Source organism: Suncus etruscus, chromosome 3 (assembly GCF_024139225.1).
Source record: "Suncus etruscus isolate mSunEtr1 chromosome 3, mSunEtr1.pri.cur, whole genome shotgun sequence".
Classification (NCBI taxonomy): domain Eukaryota; kingdom Metazoa; phylum Chordata; class Mammalia; order Eulipotyphla; family Soricidae; genus Suncus; species Suncus etruscus.
In genome coordinates this window covers 145,057,806-145,079,078 of record NC_064850.1, presented here as the reverse complement: position 1 = coordinate 145,079,078, position 21,273 = coordinate 145,057,806, and the positions used below count along the sequence as shown (strand labels likewise).

General features: G+C 41.5%; 1 protein-coding gene across 1 annotated transcript in view; it reads right to left on the bottom strand.

The window, feature by feature from the left end:
* Positions 1–4,747: 4,747 nt before the first annotated feature.
* CLUL1 (clusterin like 1) overlaps positions 4,748–21,273 on the bottom strand; it is a 29,551-nt gene continuing 13,025 nt past the window's right edge. Inside the window, 3 exon segments of the mRNA XM_049770095.1 lie at positions 4,748–4,924; positions 7,122–7,336; positions 13,589–13,726. Of these exon segments, the coding sequence (XP_049626052.1) occupies positions 4,748–4,924; positions 7,122–7,336; positions 13,589–13,726 (530 nt within the window).

Here is a 21,273-nt window from a genome sequence, read left to right as displayed (position 1 = left end):
GATACCTTAATTTTGAACTTTCAGCCAAAGAGCATTAAGAAAAGTAATAGAGATAGCACAGCGGCGTTTGCCTTGCAAGCAGCCGATCCAGGACCAAAGGTGGTTGGTTCGAATCCCGGTGCCCCATATGGTCCCCCGTGCCTGCCAGCAACTATTTCTGAGCAGACAGCCAGGAGTAACCCCTGAGCAATGCTGGGTGTGGCCCAAAAAAACCAAAAAAAAAAAAAAAAAAACCCCCCAAAAAAAACAACCTCAAAAGTAAAATAGGGGCCGTCGAGGTGGCGCTAGAGGTAAGGTGTCTGCCTTGCAAACACTAGCCAAGGAAGGACCGCAGTTCGATCCCCCGGCATCCCATATAATCCCTCCAAGCCAGGTGTGATTTCTGAGCACTTAGCCAGGAGTAACTCTTGAGCATCAATTGGGTGTGGCCTGAAAAACCAAAAAAAAAAAAAAAAAGAAAGAAAGAAAAGTAAAATAGAATCCATGTACAATTTACTTTGTCCCTCAAGTCCCCAGATTGTAGTACATTATAACATTTCTTAGCAGTACACAAAGCAATCTAAGACCATAAAACTTATGTAACTCCTTAAACTTTGAAGGCATAGGATTTTCTTACATTTCCTTGCACATGCATATTAATTTAAGTTAACCTCAAAAGTTTAAGTGGTTTTTATTTTTTATTTTTTAAGGATTAGAGTCAAAGGAGCACTGTAAAAACGGTGTTAGAGTTGCAGTTTTTGTTTGCATAGGCCCACCAAAATATGAGGGACATGGAAAGGAAAAGCCTTGGCCTAAATACAAGGAGACCCTACCCCTGAAGTTTCCTGGCATAAGACCAATTCTAGGCTTGAGGCAGACTACTTTGTCCAATCCAAGTCATTGTCTGTAGTGCCAATACACTTTTATTTTTCACAGTCTCTGTTGTTGGTATCATTTTTCTGTATTAAAGCTCCTGGAATCTGCATATCCTAAATTGAAGTCAGGATGGTGTGTTGAGCGTCCTCTAGTTTCACCTCACAATAAAAGGGCAATGCAGAGAGCTCTGTCCTGTAAGCAGGTTGTTGTTGTCAAGTCTTCTTAGTGTTGAGGGAAGTCTCTTTTGAGCAGGTCAATGTCAGAGCAGTGGTAGGGTCTTCCCTGGTAGAGGATTGCTTCCAGATGATGTTATAAATGACCTTGGATGTTTCGTAGTTAGCTTCCCTGATTCAGGGGTGAATGGAGAATGTCCATTCTTCTGAGGCCTGTGCCAGGTCATTATGTCAATGTTCAGAGTGTAAGGACCCATTGCTCTACAAGATTTCTGTGTTCCTACCTCTATTCGATAAGAACTTATTTGTATGTATAGTATTTTCCCATTTTAATGTGCCTATACAAACAAGGAACAATGCCACATGGCATTATAGGCCCATATGGGGGCTGCAAGAACAAGTCCAAAAATCCCCATGACATGGTTAAACATAAGCATTAAACTGAGTGACTCCTTCACCGAATATTCCTTATTGAACAGCTCACAGAGAGAAGAAAAGACAAAAAGTGGGGAAAATCTTCACTGTCTAAGGGAATATTTAGTAAGAGTTATAGCTGTCAAAGAAAATAGACATAAAATATTCAAAAGCCATACATGTCCATTTTAAGTCTTTAAAAATAGTTGGGGGTTGTTAAATCCAGTGCACCACTTTGGTGTGTGATTAGGACAGTGCAGTACTGAAGTTAAAAAGGGTAAGTGAGGGGTACTGATGGTTGGGGGTGATAGAGTTAAGGAGTGAAAATGAGCTTTATGGGGGTGTGCGAAAGAGCAGAATACCAGATGGACATTCTACGTACACAAAACATAACTTAAGGATAGTATATACTATTTTTTTTTTTATTTTTTTGGTTTTTGGGCCACACCCGTTTGACGCTCAGGGGTTACTCCTGGCTATGTGCTCAGAAATCGCCCCTGGCTTGGGGGGACCATATGGGACGCCGGGGGATCGAACCGCGGTCCTTCCTTGGCTAGCTCTTGCAAGGCAGACACCTTACCTCCAGCGTCACCTACCCGGCCCCAGGATAGTATATACTATTAATATATACCGTGCTATAGCCCCGGCACGGTTTTGAACATGTAGATTACTAAGAAATTGCCAGAGTCTGCCTTAGTAAAATGAACAGCTCTAAGCACCCTCCAGATCAAGAAAGATTTTAGCCGGCATGGACGGCCAGCTGGCAGACCCCTCATGGGCCAGCGGCCTTTAAGTCCAGCCCAGGGTCAGGGGGGTCCGCAATTGGGTCACACGACCTCCCTCTCCCCCATTCCTCCGGATCTCCAGGTGGGTTTCTGGGAGGAGCTGACGGGGCACTCTGGGTTTTTCCCCACCCCCAGGCCGGACCGGGACACTGGCCTAGGGTTGGGCTTAGGGGGTGGAGCTGGATCTGGTGGGTGGCAGAGAGGGGCTCAGCTATATCAGTTTGTCACTGGTAATCTCATACCAGTCTACATTTTGCAAACCGCGCGGGGTTGCAAAAGCAACTGAAGGTTGCTCCTTCCAACCTTCAGTACCCCCGATTTACCCTTCTTTAACTTCAGTAACACATAGTTCTTATCTCTAATCTAAGACATACAGTATATCTAACAAATCCCAGAACTATTTAGAAGGACACAAATTGAACACACATCTTTTGAATATTTTATGGGTATTTTCTTTAACTGATGTAACTCTGTATATATTCTTCTACCATGATGTTTCTATTCACTTTTCATCTTATCTTTTCTTTGTAAGCTGTTAAGTAAGGATTGTTGGTGGAACTGTCCCTCAGTTTGATGCCTATGATTGAACTATGTCATGGAAATTTCTGGTCTTGTCCCTATTGCCTTTAGATGCACCAATAATGCCCCATGGCATTGATCCTTGTTTGCATAGACACATTAAAATGGGAAAAAAAATACATACAGATAAGTTCTTATCTAATAAATCTCAGTACAATGTACCTTACACCCTGAACATTGATATAATGAACTGGCACAGGCTTCAGAAGAATGGGCATCCTCCATACACGCCGGAACCAGGCAAGCTATCTACGAAACATCCAAGGTCTTTTAGAACAACAGCGGGAAGCAGTCCTCTACCAGGAAAGACACTACCAAGGGTCTGACATCGACCTCTTATAAAGAGACTTCCGTCTCCACCGAGAAGACTTGATAGCAACAATGACCTGCTCTACAGGACATGGTTCTCTCTAGTGCCCCTTAAGTGGGAGGTGAAACGAGAGGATGCTATGCACCATCCTGACTGCAATATGGGACATGCAGACTCCAGGATCTTTAATACAGAAGCATGATACCAACAACAGAGACTATGTGAGGAATGGAGGTGTATTGCCACTACAGAGGATGACTTGAATTGAACAAACTAATTTGCCTGGAGCCTAGAGTCAATCCTGTGCCAGGAAACTTCAGGGTTAGGGTCTCCTTGTATTTAGACCATAATTTGTCTTTCCATGTCCCTTATGTTTTGGTGGGCCTATGCAAACAAATGCCACTTGAATACCATTTTTTACTATGTTCCCTTGACTCCAACCCTTAAGAAAAACAAGCCACTAAAACTTTTGAGGTTAACTTAAACTAGGTAGTATGTACATGGAACTAGAGAAATGTACTTTGCCCTCAATGTTTAAGGAGCTACATAAGTATAATGTCTATAGATTATATTGTGTGCTGCTAAGAAATAGTATGTACTACAACTGGGGATCTGAGGGACAAGTAATTGTACTGTACATGGGTTCAGTTTTGTTTTTCTAAATGCTCTTTGGCTGAAAGTTCAAGGCTGGGACATCATCGATGGGACTACCGAGAATGCTGTTTATGGGTGATTGGGCTTCCACTGTAACTTTACCCTGTCCTCTTCTTTACATCTTTGTTGTCATAATTAAAATAAAAAAAATATGAAAAAAAAAACCCAAAAAAAAAAAAAAAAGATAAAGATAAAGGGCCAGAGTGACAGCACAGCAGTAGGACTTTTGCCTTGCATACTGCTGACCCAGGACAGACCGGGTCAGCATCCCATATGGTTCCCTGAGCCTGCCCCTGCCGGGAGTGATTTCTGAGCACAGAGCCAGGAATAACCCCTGAGTGCCACCGGGTGTAGCCCCCCGCCAAAAAAACAACTAAAGATAAATAAGCAATATACTAATCCAAGGTCTATTAATATAGATATTGGAGAAGAAATTTTAATCAAATTTAGATCTATTCCATGACATTGATTTAAAAAGTAGAATTATTCTATAAAAATGAAATTTGGGGGCCATACCTGGCATTGTTCAAGGGTTACTCCTGGCTCTACAGTCAGGAATCACTCTTGGAAGAACTCATGGGATTATGTGTTGTGCTGGAGATTGAACCCAGGACAGCGACATACAAGACAAATGCCCTTTCCACTGTAAAATCATTCAGACCCTTCTATCAGAAAGAAATTTTATGGTTCCTAATATGTATAATCAAATAGGTTTTCATAAAAAGTGAAAACTGTGCATATTCTCTCAGATGATTTTATTAGATAACTAACAGTATTTTGCATTTCTTAAAAAAGATTTATCTCAAAAAAAAAGAAAAAAAGATTTATTTCATTTTATTTCCAGGTCTTCAATTATTAATGCAGTTGAACAGTTTTGTTTTTCAAATATTTTAAAATCTGCTTTGTTGTTTTTTCCTTCTATGAGTAACTTACTATCTTACCAGAAAAATGCTACCAATCAGGTTTTCTGCTAAGCTTTAAAAATGTTCTTCAAAATACTGTAGAACTTTTGTTATTAGATAACTAATGAAGTTAGAATTTTCAGCATTTTCTTCAAGAGGGATCTGTAGTGTTAAATTAAAGAGAGGCAGAATGTTTAAGTATATCATTTCATCTTGATTGGAAAAGTCTTCTTCCTGAGTAGCTGGTGGTACCTAAGAGGAAGGATTATGGAGTATAAGATAGCTAAATTCCAAGGCACATGCAAGTTTAATTTAAAATCATAGTAGTATAGGCTAGATTGTGCAAATTTGCTAGCAAATTAGCCTGAACATTCAAGTGATTTCAGTACCCAAAACTGACTTCTTGCTCTTGTTACATGCCCATAAGGCAGGCTGTATATCACGGAGACACTAACAACTCTGCTTGACAAGATGCTCCACATAGGATGCAAAACATGCAGTTTTCATTGGACTCTCAGCAGAGAAATGGGATGAATAATCCCTGATAACTTCTGAGCACTTCTGGGTGTGGTCTCCTCCCCCCAATAAAAACAAGAAAAAAAAATGGACTGGGGTCAGAGCAATAGAACAGTGGGTAGGTCCTTTCCCTTGCACTGGCCAGCCTGGGTTTGATCTCCAGCATTCCATATAGTCCCACAAGCTTGCCAGGAGTGATTTTTGAGCAAGAGCCAGGAGCAGTCCCTGAGCACCGCCTGTGTGGCCCAGAAAACAAAACAAAACAAAACAAAACAAAACAACAAAAAAGTACTATTTTTAAATTATTTAATAAACCCCCTTTTAAAAAAATAAAAGGAAAGGTAGGGCCAGAGTGATAATAGAGTGATAGGACATTTGCTTTGCACGCAGGGGACCCAAATTCAATCCCTGGCATCCCAAATGGTCCCCCTGAGCCTGCCAGGAGTGATTTCTGAGTGCAGAGCCAGAAGTAACCCCTAAGCACTGCACTCAAAAAGAACCCCCTCCCCCCTAAAAAGAAGGGCAACATATTAGGAAGATGAAATGAATAATTTCTTAATTCTATTTTTTCTTTTTTTTGTGGGGGTAGTAGGTTTTTTTTTTTTAGCTGTTGCAGGGTTTACTCCTAGATCTGTGCTCTGGTATCATTCCTGGCAAGGCTCATTGGACCATCTGGGGTGTTGGGATTGGCTACATATAAGGTAAATATCTCACTCCATATACTATTTCTCTGGTCTCTTAATTCTACTCTATAAAGGAATAGATAAAACAATTTTTCTTTTTGGTAACTTTAATACCTATGAAACATATAAACATTTTTGGGGGTACAGTTAAATAAAATCCAAATAACTATAGCCCAAGAAGTATTGCCTTTTTCACCTTCCAGAATTTTTTTTTTTTTAAACAAGACTCCTCTTGAGTGTTTGCTGTTTTTAAGGGTTTGCACTTTGCTTTATACACTGGAATAAGAGATGCTTTCAGAAATATGACTTTTATTGGCATTTCAGCAAAGTGGTTCAGGAAGGAAGAAAGAAAGGAGGGAGGGAGGGAAGAAAGGAGGAAAGAGAGGGAAGGAAGGGAATGAGGGAAGGAAGGAAGAAGGGAAGGAGGGAGGGAAGAAAGAGAAGAAAGGAAGGGAGAAAGGAGGGAGGGAAGGAGGGAGGAGGGAAGGGAGGAGGGAAGGAAGGAGGGATGGAAGAGGGAGGGGAGTAAGGGAAGGAAGGGAGGAGGGAAGGAGGGAGGGAAAGGAGGGAAGGAAGGAGGGAAAGAAGAAGGTAAGGAAGGGAGGGAAAGAGGGGGAAGGAGGGAAGGAAGGAGGAGGGTGGGAAGGAGTGAAAGAAGGAGGGAGGAGGGAAGGAAGGAAGGAGAAAAATGCTTGCATAGAGGACACCTGAGTTTGAACCCTAGCATTGCAAATACTCCCAATAATTTCTAGGAGACACATCTTTTTAAAAAACAAAAACAAACAAACAAAAAAAACTTTATTGATTGGGTTTTGGACCACCTCCAGCAGCTCTCAGCGGCTATTCCTGGCTCTGTACTCAGAAATCACGCCTGGCAGGCTGGGGGACCATGTGGAATGCTGGTCCCTCTCTGGTGGGCTGCAAATGCTTTGCCACTGTGCTATCTCTCAGCCCCCAAGCACCAATCTAGAAGTGCCCCTGAGCACCACTTTGTGCAGCTCAAGAAATCAAAACCAACAAAAACAACAACAACGAACCAAATCGAGAGTTATATAATATAGTTTTCATTTTGTATCTTAGGCTAATCACTTATGACACCACATTAAATTCAATCGTAATGGAATGGTGAATATTCTCTGCCTCTTTGAAAATCTGGATTTTTAAATTCATGTACAATTAATAAATAAATTATCAGAAAATCAATGTATAAATATGTAATCTCTATCTTCATCCTTGGGTCTCTCCATTACCTTTATCAAACTGAAGATGTTCTCAGTTCCTAAGGTCTGATTCACCAGTTCAGTCACCCAGCCAAAGTGTTGTCCCATCCTCGTCATGAGGTTCACAGTATTGTCCAGATGATACTGGGTCACCTGGAGAATTTGGGCATATTGCTGGTGGGATATGTTGACCAATTTAAGTGCTTCGTGTACTTTTGTGTGCAGTTCAGAGATATCAGGGCACTCTAGCAAAGAAGAAAGTAACACAATAGAGAAACGATTTTTATGAAATTGGAGTTGAGTGATGTGAGCTTATCCCTAAAATTTTTATTTTATTTTATTTTTGGTTTTTTTGGGGCCACACCTGGCAGTGCTCAAGGGTTACTCCTGGCTCTATGCTCAGAAATCGCTCCTGGCAGGTTTGGGGGACCAGATGGGATGCCGGGATTCAAATTGCTGTCCTTCTGCATGCAAGGCAAACGTCTTACCTCCATGCTATCTCTCCGGCCCCCCTAAAATTTTACATTTTAAACTTTTGAACCCTTAAGAAGTTTGTAAGTAGGTAAAATGGACCTGATAAAATAACCCTAAAACGGTCCTGTTCACAGGGCTGGCAATACATAACAAATATATGTTCCTTTTTTACATCCTTTCCCCTTCTTTTCTTCCTTTGGGGCAAAGCGTTGATACTCCAATTCTCCTACTTCAGAATTAATGGGGAAAGTGCAGTTCTCTGTCATCTTGAAACCAAGAACTGCTATCTTCAAAGTGATATCTCAGTTCTGTAGGAAGCCTTTCAGAATGTTTGGGATATATCATACTCCCTCCCCACTAACTGTGAAGCTAACTAGTTTCCACCATATGGTAGAATCTCTGTGATTGTGAAATATGTAGCAGAGCCTCTACGCAACTATAACTGACAAGTGGGAGAGTAAGAAATAATCCTTTGTACTCACAAGCCACTAAGATACTTCAACTCTTTGTTAATATTACAGAAACAGTCCTGTAAATTGAGACAAGGTTACTGGGATGTACATAGCTGTGCTTGTGAACAGTTTGATTTATGTAAATATTGTCTGTAGACTGGAAGTGTTTGGTAGGGCATTTGGGATCATAAGAGACAGCTATGAGAAAAGATCACACACTCAGGTCCTGAGAGATAATGATAGTAGGTCAGGTGCTTGCACTGCAAGTAGCTGCTGACTCGAGTTCGATCCCTGGTGTTACATATCTCCTGAGCTCTGTCAGGAATAATACCTGAGCATAGAGCCAGAAGCAATTTTTAACACAATGCCAGGAATAAACACTGAGTACAATTAGGTGTGACCACAAAACAGAACAAATGAAAAGACCACAGATTCTAAACTGTTTTGATTTTACCTAAAAAAAAATAAGTCCTTCACCAAAAAGATAAGGAAACTCACCAGCCTGGGGACTGCCCCACGCCTTAAGAATTAGTTTATTGTTCTTTCTGACATATGGGCAGATATATGGTAAGAATTCCCTATTCCTCATTCTTTTCCAGGAATTGTTCTGATATGTTCAAAAGAATACCTACATAGAAATATTATTTTCAATATTGTAATAGTTTACAAGTATTTGAAAAATAATTTGAGAAGACACTGGAAACTAAGAGAATCCCAGCTAATCAGGGGAAATTTGAAAGGACATAGGAATATTTTTTCAATATTTTCATTTAGAACTTCAGAGTTGCATATGCTTTACTACTGAGTCATTCATTGTTGAAAAAAATAAAAGATAATTAAAAACAAAATATTATAACATAAAAAAACAAACAAAAAAGATAAAAGAAATATTATAATATAGTTTGATCATCATTTTCTTGAATGATTGATCAGGGGCTATAATATGATGAAGTTTTAGGGATTTAGTTTAATATTTCTTTTTTTTTGTTTTGTTTTTGGGCCACACCTGTTTGACGCTCAGGGGTTACTCCTGGCTATGTGCTTAGAAATCGCCCCTGGCTTGGGGGGACCATATGGGACGCCGGGGGATCGAACCGCGGTCTGTTCCTTGGCTAGCGCTTGTAAGGCAGACACCTTACCTCTAGCGCCACCTTCCCGGCCCCTAGTTTCATATTTCTTTTTTTTTTTTTTTTTTTTTTTTTTTTTTGGTTTTTGGGTCACACCCGGCAGTGCTCAGGGGTTACTCCTGGCTGTCTGCTCAGAAATAGCTCCTGGCAGGCACGGGGGACCATATGGGACACCGGGATTCGAACCAACCACCTTTGGTCCTGGATTGGCTGCTTGCAAGGCAAACGCCGCTGTGCTATCTCTCCGGGCCCTAGTTTCATATTTCTATCTGTGTGGTTGTCACCATGACTGCTCTACTCAAGCATCCCACTTATCCCACGTGACTCTCCCCTTTCTCTCTGGGACCTTTAGTTCCCTCTGGAAACATCATTTTACAAAGCCTAGGGGTTAAATTTGTTATTATTTTTGCAGTTTGTTTGCTTTTGTTTTTCATATTTCACATATGAGCAAAGACAGGCTGTTAACCTTCACTATCTTATGTCATTTAGCATAAACACCTCTAGATACATCCAATTTTTTTGGTCACAAATAAAGCCACTGGGTACTATCTCATCTTTTTTGGTGGCAGATTAGTATTCTATTTATTTGTTTATTGATTTTTAGGCCATATCCAGTGGTGCTCAGGGGTTTTACCTGGATCTGCACTTAGAAATCACTCCTGGTAGGCTCGGGGGACCAGTCATATGGGATGCCAGGAATTGAAGCCTGTCAGTTCCGAGATTGGCGGCATGTAAGGCAAATGCCCTACGTCTGTGCTATCACTCGGGCCCCTAGTATTCTATTTTAATACTGTATCACAACTTTTTAATTGAGTCATCTAAGGATGAGCAGTTAGGTTGCGTCCAAGTTTTGACTATAGAGAATAATGCTCTGAACATCCTTTAAAATTAGGTTTTAGGGGCAGGAGAGATAGTACAGCAGGTAGGGTATTTATCTTGTTGATCCAGGTATCCCAAATGGTTCCCGTAGCCCTGCCAGGAGTGATTTCAGAGTATAGAGCCAGGATTACTGCTGGGTGTGGCCCCAAAACAAACAAACAAAAAATACAATTAAGTTTTAGTATCTTCCAGATAAATCCCTGGGAGAGGTATTACTGATCATAAGGTGTCTCTATTTATTTAGTTTTCACATTTTTTCACCTTTTTTTTTTTTTTTTTGGCCACATTTGGCAGTGCCTGAAGCTACTCCCTGTTCTGTACTGTATTTGGAGGTCATTTTCAGAGAGCTCTGGGGGCATTTTGGTGCTGAGGATTGAGTTTAAACTATCTGCTTGCAATGTATGTGTTCCAGATCTTGGATTACCTCCCCAGCTCTGTTTTTATGTTTTATAAGAAATCGCTGGTGTCGAAGTGATAGCACAGCAGAAAGGTGTTTGCTTTGCACGTAGACGATCCAGGACGGACCCAGGTTCAATCCCTGGCATCCCATATGGTCCCAGAACCTTCCAGGTGCGATCTCTGGGTGCAGAGCCAGGAGTGACCCCTTGTGTTGCCAGGTATGGCCCCCAAACAAAAAACAAAGAAATCTCCTTACAATTTTCTAATGGAGGCACACCATTGGAAATCCCACTAATAGTGAGTGCACCTAAGTTTTTTTTTCCACATCCTCACTAAAACTTACTGTTTCCAATTTATTAAATGTAGGTAATTCTCTCTAGTGTGAAATGATATTGCACTGTGGTTTGTTTCATATTTACCTAATAAGTGATGGAAAGCATTTGTTCATGTGTCTGTGAGACAGCTGTATATTTTCTTTGGAAACACATTTCAGTTTTTTTTTTTTTTTGCCAATTTTTAAATTGGGTTACTTGGGTTTTGGAGATATTTTTTGGTGGTCGTTGTGGAATTGTGTGAATTCTTTTTATTCTTTGGATAAAATCTCTTGTCAGATGTATGATGTGAAAATATCTTCTATTATTGTTTTTATGGTAGTTTCTTTCACTGTGTTGAAGCCTTTTAATTTGACATAAGCTGTTACAAATGGTCAAAACTTTTGCCAGTCATTGCATAAACTCAAGTTTGACTAAATACAACCTCTTCCAAGTGGTCCCCAGAGTGTAAATTTCCACACTCCATGAAGTAAAGTTCTACAGCAAAGCTGGAACAATTCCCAAGCCCCAAATTTAAAATAAAAATTAGTGGGTGGAGAGATAAAATAGGGGGTTAAGCTACTTGCCTTATACCCATTTTACCCCAGTTTAATTCCTGGCTCTCATATTGTCCTCTAAACACCTCCAGGAGTGATACCTACACATTAACTGGGTGTGGTCCATAAGCAAACCAAAAAAGGGAAATTAGGTTTTCCTGCATGATTTCATTAGTGGCTAAAACACTTGAACATACTGACTTCTCAATGCCCTGACCAGATCCACCATTACTACCTAAACCCATGAGATCAGTCTCAAAGATGGGGCTGTACAAAAGGTTAAAAACAATCATAAATAATGTACAAATATTAAGCTAAACATGAATAAAAATGGTTAATGTGCCACTTCGCTACTTTTCCCTTAAAACCAAAATTCCTGAAATGGCTGTTATTAGTATTCCAAGAAACAACTCAGCATTTAATCTCTGGATCTCTTCAAAACCATCTCAAACTAGGGTGAAAATAAAAGAGGTGACCTACTCAGGTACTTCTACACCAAGAATTCTTTAAGAGACACCCACTGATACCTTCAGGGTGTGCTGCAGGAAAAAAGTTTCCTAGAAAAAAATAGGGAAGAATTATACAAAACAGAATAGTTTCTATTCATAGAAGACATGTTCTTGTCTATGCAAAGTACTAAAAAACGTGCACCTTAAAGTGAATAAAGAGTTCAGAAAGGCTGGATAAGGGGCCAGAGAGATAGCATGAAGGTAAGGCATTTGCCTTGCATGCAGAAGGACAGTGGTTCGAATCCCAATATTCTATATGGTCCCCTGAGCTTGCCAAGAGCGATTTCTGAGCGTAGAGCCAGGAGGAACCCCTGAGCGCCGCTGGGTGTGACCCCAAAAAACAAAACAAAATGAAACAAAAAGGCTGGAACACTAAATAATTTTGTATTTGACCCTTCTGAATTCTTTTTGTTTTTGTTTTTGGGTCACACCCGGCAGTGCTCAGGGGTTACTCCTGGCTCTACTCTCAGAAATCACTCCTGGCAGCTGTGGGGGACCATATGGGATCCCAAGATTCGAACCACCGTCCTTCTGCATGAAAGGCAAATGCCTTACCTCCATGCTATCTCTACGGCCCCAGACCCTTCTGAATTCTAATACAGAATACAAATATATATAACATACATATATATTCAGGGAACCATAAGGAGTGTGATTATGGAACCATATTCAGGGAACCATATGGAGTGAACCTGAATTGGCTGCAGGCAAAGCAATTGCTTTACCCACTGTAGTCTATCTGGTTCAATCCTCTATACCTCATATGTTCTTTTGAGCACTACTACAAGGAGTAATCCCTGCCCACTAAGATAGCAGTAAGTCAGGTGTGGCCTCCACACAAACTAAATAAACAGACAAATAATAAGAACTCAAATTAGATGGGTGGTACTCAGAGATGGGGGGTGGGAGTGTATGAAGTGTGTGGAAATAATAAAAAGGCACAAACATCTAATTATAAGTTTAAATATAAAGCAAAACATAGAGTTAATATGACATTGAATATTTGTAAGTTGCTAAAATCTTAAAAGTTTTTAGATAAAAAGAGTAACATTTATAAAGAATATTAAAATATTAGTCAATATCTCTATCTACATATTGTCAATAGCTATCACTAACAGTGATACATATTGACTAGCTTTATTTGTGGTTATTATTTAGTATTCTAAATAAATATTAAATCATTATATGCTTTAATAAAATGTTTTATGACAATTAAAACCAATAAAAACAAGTTTATAGGGCCCGGAGAGATAGCACAGTGGCGTTTGCCTTGCAAGCAGCCAATCCAGGACCAAAGGTGATTGGTTCGAATCCCGGTGTCCCATATGGTCCCCCGTGCCTGCCAGGAGCTATTTCTGAGCAGACAGCCAGGAGTAACCCCTGAGCACCGCAGGGTGTGGCCCAAAAACCAAAAAAAAAAAAAAAAAAAAAAAACCCAAAAAAAAAACAAAAAAAACAAAACCAAGTTTATAGAGCCGGAGCGATAGCACAGCGGTAAGGTGCCTTGCATGCAACTGATTCAGGACAGACTGTGGTTCAAATCTCTGCATCCCATATGGTCCCTGTGTCTTCCAGGAGCGATTTCTGAGCACAGAGCAAGGAGTAACCCCTGAGCACTGCCGGGTGTGACCGATTCAAAAACCAAAAACCAAACCAAATCAAAACCCCAAGTTTATAAACCACCGCACAGAAATAAATATAAAAATGGACCCATAATCTTTATAAAAAAAGAAATTCTGAAAATTAACCAGAATACTATAGTAATGATAAGAAAATAATAATTATTTACCTTTACATAGGTAATTCTGACATTTTGCGCATCTTTTGTGAAACTGTAAACATTCTGACACATTCAGGCTAAGCTGCCCACAAAGTTCTTTCTCAGACACTGACCAACTCCTTGAATTTAGGTTTTGATCGTCAGAATCTGCAAATAACAAAATCTGCAGTTACACATTCATGCTACGATGGTCTCACTTTAATTTTTACATTTTTTAAAATTTTCTTTCCTGGGCCCGGAGAGATAGCACAGCGGTGTTTGCCTTGCAAGCAGCTGATCCAGGACCAAAGGTGGTTGGTTCGAATCCCGGTGTCCCATATGGTCCCCCGTGCCTGCCAGGAGCTATTTCTGAGCAGACAGCCAGGAGTAACCCCTGAGCAATGCTGGGTGTGGCCCAAAAACCAAAAAAAAATTTTTTTTTTCTTTCGTTTTTTTATTTTATTTTTATTTTTATTTTTTGTGGGGGCACACCTGTTTGATGCTCAGGGGTTAGTCCTGGCTAAGCGCTCAGAAATTACCCCTGGCTTGGGGGGACCATATGGGACCGCCGCCCTTCCTTGGCTAGCGCTTGCAAGGCTGACACCTTACCTCTAGCGCCACCTCTCTGCCCCCCCTTTTTTTCCTTTTTTTTTGGGGGGGGGGGCCACACCCGGCAGTGCTTAGGGGTTACTCCTGGTTGTCTGCTCAGAAATAGCTCCTGGCAGGCACGGGGGACCATATGGGACACCGGGATTCAAACCAACCACCTTTGGTCCTGGATCGGCTGCTTGCAAGGCAAACGCCACTGTGCTATCTCTCCGGGCCCTTTTTTTCCTTTTTTAAAAAATATTTTTGAGGGGCCGAAGAGATAGCACAGCGGCACTTGCCTTGCAATCAGCCGACCCAGGACCTAAGGTGTTTGGTTCGAATCCCAGCATCCCATATGGTCCCCCGTGCCTGCCAGGAGCTATTTCGGAGCAGATAGCCAGGAGTAACCCCTGAGCAAAGCAGGGTGTGGCCCAAAAACCAAACAAAAAGAAGAAGAAGAAGAAGAAGAAGAAGAAGAAGAAGAAGAAGAAGAAGAAGAAGAAGAAGAAGAAGAAGAAGAAGAAGAAGAAGAAGAAGAAGAAGAAGAAGAAGAAGAAGAAGAAGAAGAAGAAGAAGAAGAAGAGAAGAAGAAGAAGAAGAAGAAGAAGAAGAAGAAGAAAGAAGAAGAAGAAGAAAGAAGAAGAAGGAAGAAGAAGAAGAAGAAGAAGAAGAAGAAGAAGAAGAAGAAGAAGAAGAAGAAGAAGAAGAAGAAGAAGAAGAAGAAGAAGAAGAAGAAGAAAGAAAGAAAAGTTTTCGGGGCCAGAGAGATAGCATGGAGGTAAGGCGTTTGCCTAGCATACAGAAGGTCATTGGTTCGAATCCCTGCATCCCATATGGTTCCCCGAGCCTGCCAGGAGGGATTTCCGAGCGTGGAGCCAGGAGTAACCTCTGAGCAATGCCGGGTGTGACCCCAAAATCAAAAACCTATGAATAAAAAAATTTTTAACAATATTTTTTGAGACGAATGTGACTTACAAGTCTTTCAAAGTTGTTTTTCAGGCACATAGTGACGGTGAATTAGGGCCATTCCCACCACCTGTGTTGACCTCCTTCCTCCATAGTTCCCAGCATGCATCCCATACCTTCACCCTTAGTCCCTGGACTACTAGTGTAACAGGACCATTTTGTGTTAGAGTTTGGTTCTCTTGATTCTACTGTCCCTGACTTTGGCTTGGGTATTTAGATCTGAGCTTTTTTTTTTCTTTCATTATTTTTCTTAATTTTTTTCTTTTAAGAGCTCGGATCTCGCTATGTTGCCCAGGCTGGAGTGCAGTGGCTATTCACAGGCGCGATCCCACTACTGATGGTCCCCCACTCCCGGAGGGGTCACCATATTGATGCCCAACTTAGTGAGGACACCCTGTCGGCATAGCACACTGCAGCCCAGAACTCCTGGATTCAAGCGATCCTCCGGCCTCAGCCTCCCGAGGAGCTGGGACTACAGGCGTGCTGAGCATTTTTTATTTCCTTTCAATGCTCCTGAAGGGTCTGACTTTAAAGGAATGCATATAATGTTATTTTGTTTGCTTGTCTGTGCTTTCAACATCTATTGTCTGTGTTCAATCATAGGAGTGCATATTGGTGCAACCATTTTCCAGGACCAATTGACATCTATAAAACTGCATATTTGGGGAAATTCAGCCATCTCATTACTATAGTTATTACTAATCATTATTAGTATTATCTCCCAGAATGGTTAACATATTTTATTCCCTCCCTCAGTTAACATATTTTAAATATATTTTGGGACAGAGATTTGATTAAGTAGCAGAGGGATATTTGATTAGTTTTAAATATGTTTTATTAAAAATCTTTTTTTGTTTTTTGAGTCACATCCAGAGATGCTCAGGGTTTACTTTTGGCATTTGTACCCAGTTATTACTCTTGGCAGTGCTTGGAGGACCATATGAGGTGCCAGGGATTGAACTTGAGTTGGCTGCATGCAAGTCAAGTGCCCTACTTGCTGTACTACCACTATGGACTTAGTGCCAATCGAATAAATTAAACTAGGAGTTAACATATCAAAAGTCAGAGTTGTATGATAATCATAGTCTTATTCCTGGCATATGGAATAATATCAGGTAGGTATATAAACATTATATATAGCTCAGGGGTGGCAAGTTCCAGCCCCACATGACACCAATTTCCCATCTTCATCCTGTGGCAGTGACCCACGTTTTAATCACACCATGTTGGAACGTCAGGACTCTTCAAGGCAATTACTTCTGGCAACATTTCTAATATAAATCATCTGCTTCCTCACCTGCCTGTTTTCCCCCAGGAGAGAATTGGGGCCACCAAACACTGTTTAGGGCAAGATTAGAACCCAGATCTCCCAGCACTATACCACATGGTTTTTTTGTTTATCTGTTTTCTACACCACCCCTGCCAAGCTTAGGGCTTACTCCTGGCTCTGCATTCAGGAATCATTCTTGGCAGGGGCTTCGTAGACCATATGTGATGACAGGGATAGAACTCTGCAAAACAAGCATCCTACCTGCTATACTATCTTTCTGTTCCCTTCATTACACAGTTTTACTAATCTCTTTTACTTTTTCCAAGGATTTATCAGGCCAAGAAAACTGTTTAATCGCTAAAGTTCTTCAATTTTTTCTGGGAAGATTCAGGAATTGATATTTAGAAAAAGCTAGCATAGGAAATAATATATTCCACATGGAGACTAAAATGAAATTATAGTCAATGAAGTCATGTTAAACAAAATTTTCTTTCTTTTTTTCCTTTTTTTTTTTTTTTTTTTTGGCTTTTGGACCACACCAGGGATTACTCCTGGCTCTTTGCTCAGAAATGGCTCCTGGCAGGCTCAGTGGACCATATGGGATGCTGGGATTCGAACCACCGACCTTCTGTATGAAAGACTTACCTTACCTCCATACCATCTCTTCGGCCCCAGATTTTTTTTCCTTAAAGAAGTTTTTTAAATTTTTTTTTTTTTTTTTTTTTTTTGGTTTTTGGGCCACACCCGGTGACGCTCAGGGGTTACTCCTGGCTATGCGCTCAGAAGTCGCTCCTAGCTTGGGGGACCATATGGGACACCAGGGGATCAAACCGCTGTCCATCCTATGCTAACGCTGGCAAGGCAGACACCTTACATCTAGTGCCACCGCCTGGCCCCTTAAAGAAGTTTTTTAAATGACTCGGATCTCTTATGAGACACTTAGTAATAGTCTTTTTTGGGAAAATAGTAAACCAAGATGTGCTTTATTTATTTTTGGTTTGGGGGCCACACCCAGTGGCACTCAGGAGTTACTCCTAGCTCTATGCTCAGAAATCGCTCCTGGCAGGCTTGGGGGACCATATGGGATGCTGGGAATCAAACCCAGTTCCGTCCTGGGTTGGCTGTTGCAAGGCAAATGCCCTACTGCTGTACTATCTCTCTGGCCCCAAATTCCTATTTTTTTTAAGGCCAGTTGTTTAGTAACCTTAATTACATTTGCAACTTTACTTCCTCTTTGCCATATGAAATACCCAGTCATGAATTCAGAGGATGAGAATACATATCTTTGTTAAACTATTTTTTTTTTTTTTGCTAAACATGAGAGGGAAAGTTAAAAATGTCTACTCATAATGTAGATTGTATTGGGCAACAAGCTTATTGTTGCCTGTTGTCCTACCTCACCTACCATCTCATCTACTACCTGCCCAGAAAGGATGAAAAAACAAGTGCAAATATGCTATCCTGTCACATGTGCTCCATCTGGGAGAAGATGGAAAAGAGGATTCCTCTGTTGACTTTACTAAGTATTGTCTGGTTAGGGCCTGGTAAGGGAACTACGCTGAAATTTAACATCAGATCATCAGATTATTATTATTATTATTATTATTATTATTATTATTATTGCTTGTTTGCTAATTTTTGCTTTAAGTTTTGCATTTACAAAGGATATTGGATATTTAGGTTATCACTGATGTGTAGGAGCAGGGAAGGAACGCTGTGCAACTCGGAGTAAAACTGGTCTTAGGGTATGTGAATGAGGGGGAGCCTGCATTAACTCATATTCTTTGTCAGTGGAGGTGGGAGGCAGTTGTATTCAGGAAATAGCTTAGATTTCTATGTGTCTGAGTCCCTACTATTATAAATAGCAACCTATATGACTTAATTTGTCATACAACATAAAAGGAAGACCAGGTTGGGGGGCTTTTTTGTCTTAATGAATACATTCTGAATATTATTCTGAGATTATTGATACTTGTTTAAAAGGTCAACCATCTTACTTCAGGATTGCTCTATTTAGTTTAGTGACTTGATACTTTTTTGTTTTTGTTATAGTTTTTGGGTCACACTCGGCAGCACTCAGGGGCTACTCCTGGCTCTACACTCAGAAATCGCCCCCAGCAGGCTCTGGGAACCATATGGGATGCCGGGATTCAAACCACTGACCTTCTGCATGCAAGGTAAACACCTTACTGCTGTGCTATCTCTCCAGCCCCGACTTGATACTTTTTTGAATACTTAGTGATACCCTACCAAACACCTGACTTACAAGAAAAGTCCATCAGATCCTGAAATAGAATTCAACAGCAATTCCAGTAATAAAAGCTCATGGAACAATGGGACAGGAAGGATATATTGCATGATTTCCTGGCTTCGGTTTCAGTGTGCGAGGTAAGCCCCTCCTTGCAGAAACCAGTTATGTAATGTTGTGGCAGTTGTCAGAATCTGATTCAGATGTTGCCAGGTACATTTAGGGCCAGAGAGATAGTACAGGAGGTTAAGCATTTGCCTTCTAATATCAGCCCCTGGCATTGTGTTTGGTCTCCTGGGCACCATCAGGCGTCGCTCTTGAGCATAGAGTCCGAAATAGCTCCTGGTGTGGCACATGTACTCCCACCCTAAATCTGTACATAATTACTAAATACAACTTGAAGAACTCGAAAATAGTAAATAGTCAAGAAACTATCACCAGGGCCAGAGTGGTGGCGCAGCAGTAGGCATTTGCCTTGTACGAGGCTGACCTAGGATGGATTGCGGTTAGATTCCCCAGCATCCCATATGGTCCCCCCAAGCCAGGAGCGATTTCTGAGCGCATAGACAGGAGTAACCCCTGAGCATCACAGGGTGTGGACCAAAAACAAAACAAAAAAATAAGAAGAAAAGAAAAAAGGAACTATCATCAGTCTATGTCTATGACATAAACCAATCCATTACCTCTGAGTGCCATCCTGCATCATCAACTCTATCACTGTTATTATCATATCATTAGTACTGACAAGAATATTTAACATGAGCTATCCCTTTTTAGCAATTTTTTGCTTGATTTTGAGCCATACCCAGCAGTGGTTTACTACTAGCTCTATGCTCAGAGATCACTTCTGGTGAGCTTGGGGGACTGACCATATAGGATTCTGGGGATTAAACCCAGATTGACCCAGATTGGCCATATGCAAGCCAAACACCCTACTAGCTGTACTAACTATATATATTTTTTGGTTGTTTGATTTTGGGCCACACTTGGTGGCACTTAGGTGTTACTCTTGGTTCTGTGCTCAGAAATTACTCCTGGCAGATTGATGGGACCATATGGGATGCAGGGATCGAATCCCAGTCAGCTGACAGCAAGAAAAATGCTTCACCCACTGTGCTATCACTCTGGCTTCACTGCACTATTTTTCAGCCCCATCTTAGCAAATTTTTAAGTCTCCAAAGCAGTATTGTTGATTATGATGCACAGTTAATCTTCAGAATTCATTTGTTTCACATAATTGAAGCGTTGTACTCTGAGGCTAACACCTCCCTTTCTTTCCCTCCCTCTAACCACTGAAACCACCACCGCACATTCTGCTTCTTTGGGTTTGACTATTTTAAATTCCTTTAAAGGAATCTTGGGGCTGCCCTGGGCTGGAGCAAGTACTGAGATAAGACTCTTGCTTAGGCCACCCTGGGTTTGGTCCCAGGTATTCCATATGGTTCCCAAACCTGCTAGAAGTGATTTCTGAGTGCAAAGGTCAGAAGTAACCCCTTGAGGTGTATGCCCCCCCCCAACCCAAAAAGGGGGGCTTCTAACCACCCCTTTTTTTCTTTTTCCTTCCTTCCTTCCTTCCTCTTCCTTTCCTTCTTCCTTCCTTCCCTTCCTTCCTTCCTTCCTTCCTTCCTTCCTTCCTTCCTTCCTTCCTTCCTTCCTTCCTTCCTTCCTTCCTTCCTTCTTTCTTTCTTTCTTTCTTTCTTTCTTTCTTTTTTGTGTTTTTGGACCACACCGGCGGCGTGCTCAGGGGCTACTTCTGGCTGTCTGCTCAGAAATAGCTCCTGGCAGGCACGGGGGACCATATGGGACACCGGGATTTGAACCAACCACCTTTGGTCCTGGATAGGCTGCTTGCAAGGCAAATGCCGCTGTGCTATCTCTCCCTGGCTGTCTGCTCAGAAATAGCTCCTGGCAGGCACAGGGGACCATATGGGACACCGAGATTTGAACCAACCACCTTTGGTCCTGGATAGGTTGCTTGCAAGGCAAATGCTGCTGTGCTATATCTCCGGGCCCCTCTTTCTCTTTCTTCCTCCCCTTCCCTCCCTCCCTTCCTCCCTCCCTTCCTCCCTCCTTCCTTCCTCTCCTTCCTCCCTCCCTCCTCCTCCCTCCCTCCCTCCTCCTCCCTCCCTCCCTCCCTCCTCCCCTCCTCCCTCCTCCCTCCCTCCCTCCCTCCTTCCCTCCTCCCTTCCTTCCCTTCCTTCTTCCTTCCTTCCTTCCTTCCTTCCTTCCTTCCTTCCTTCCTTCCTTCCCTTCTTCTCCCTTCCTTCCTTCCTTCTTCTCTTTGCTTTTACACCCCCGGCAGTGCTCAGGGGGTTACTTCTGCTGTATGCTCAGAAATCGCTCCTGGCAGGCTCAGCAGACCATATGGGATACTGAGATTCGAACCACTGACCTTCTGCATGCAAGGCAAAATGCCCCTACCCCTTCATGATATCTCTCCGGCCCCCCTTTTTCCATTTTAGAAGTAAGCAGTTACTTACTTATTCTACTGGGTAAATAAGAATTTTTGTGCACTTTTATGTTATGATTTAAGGACTTATATTAGTGATGCTGAGCTTCTGGAAGGCCTTAAATGACATGATTGTATGTGAATCTAGATTTCTCTCTCTCTCTCTCTCTCTTTTTTGTCTTTTTGGGTCACAC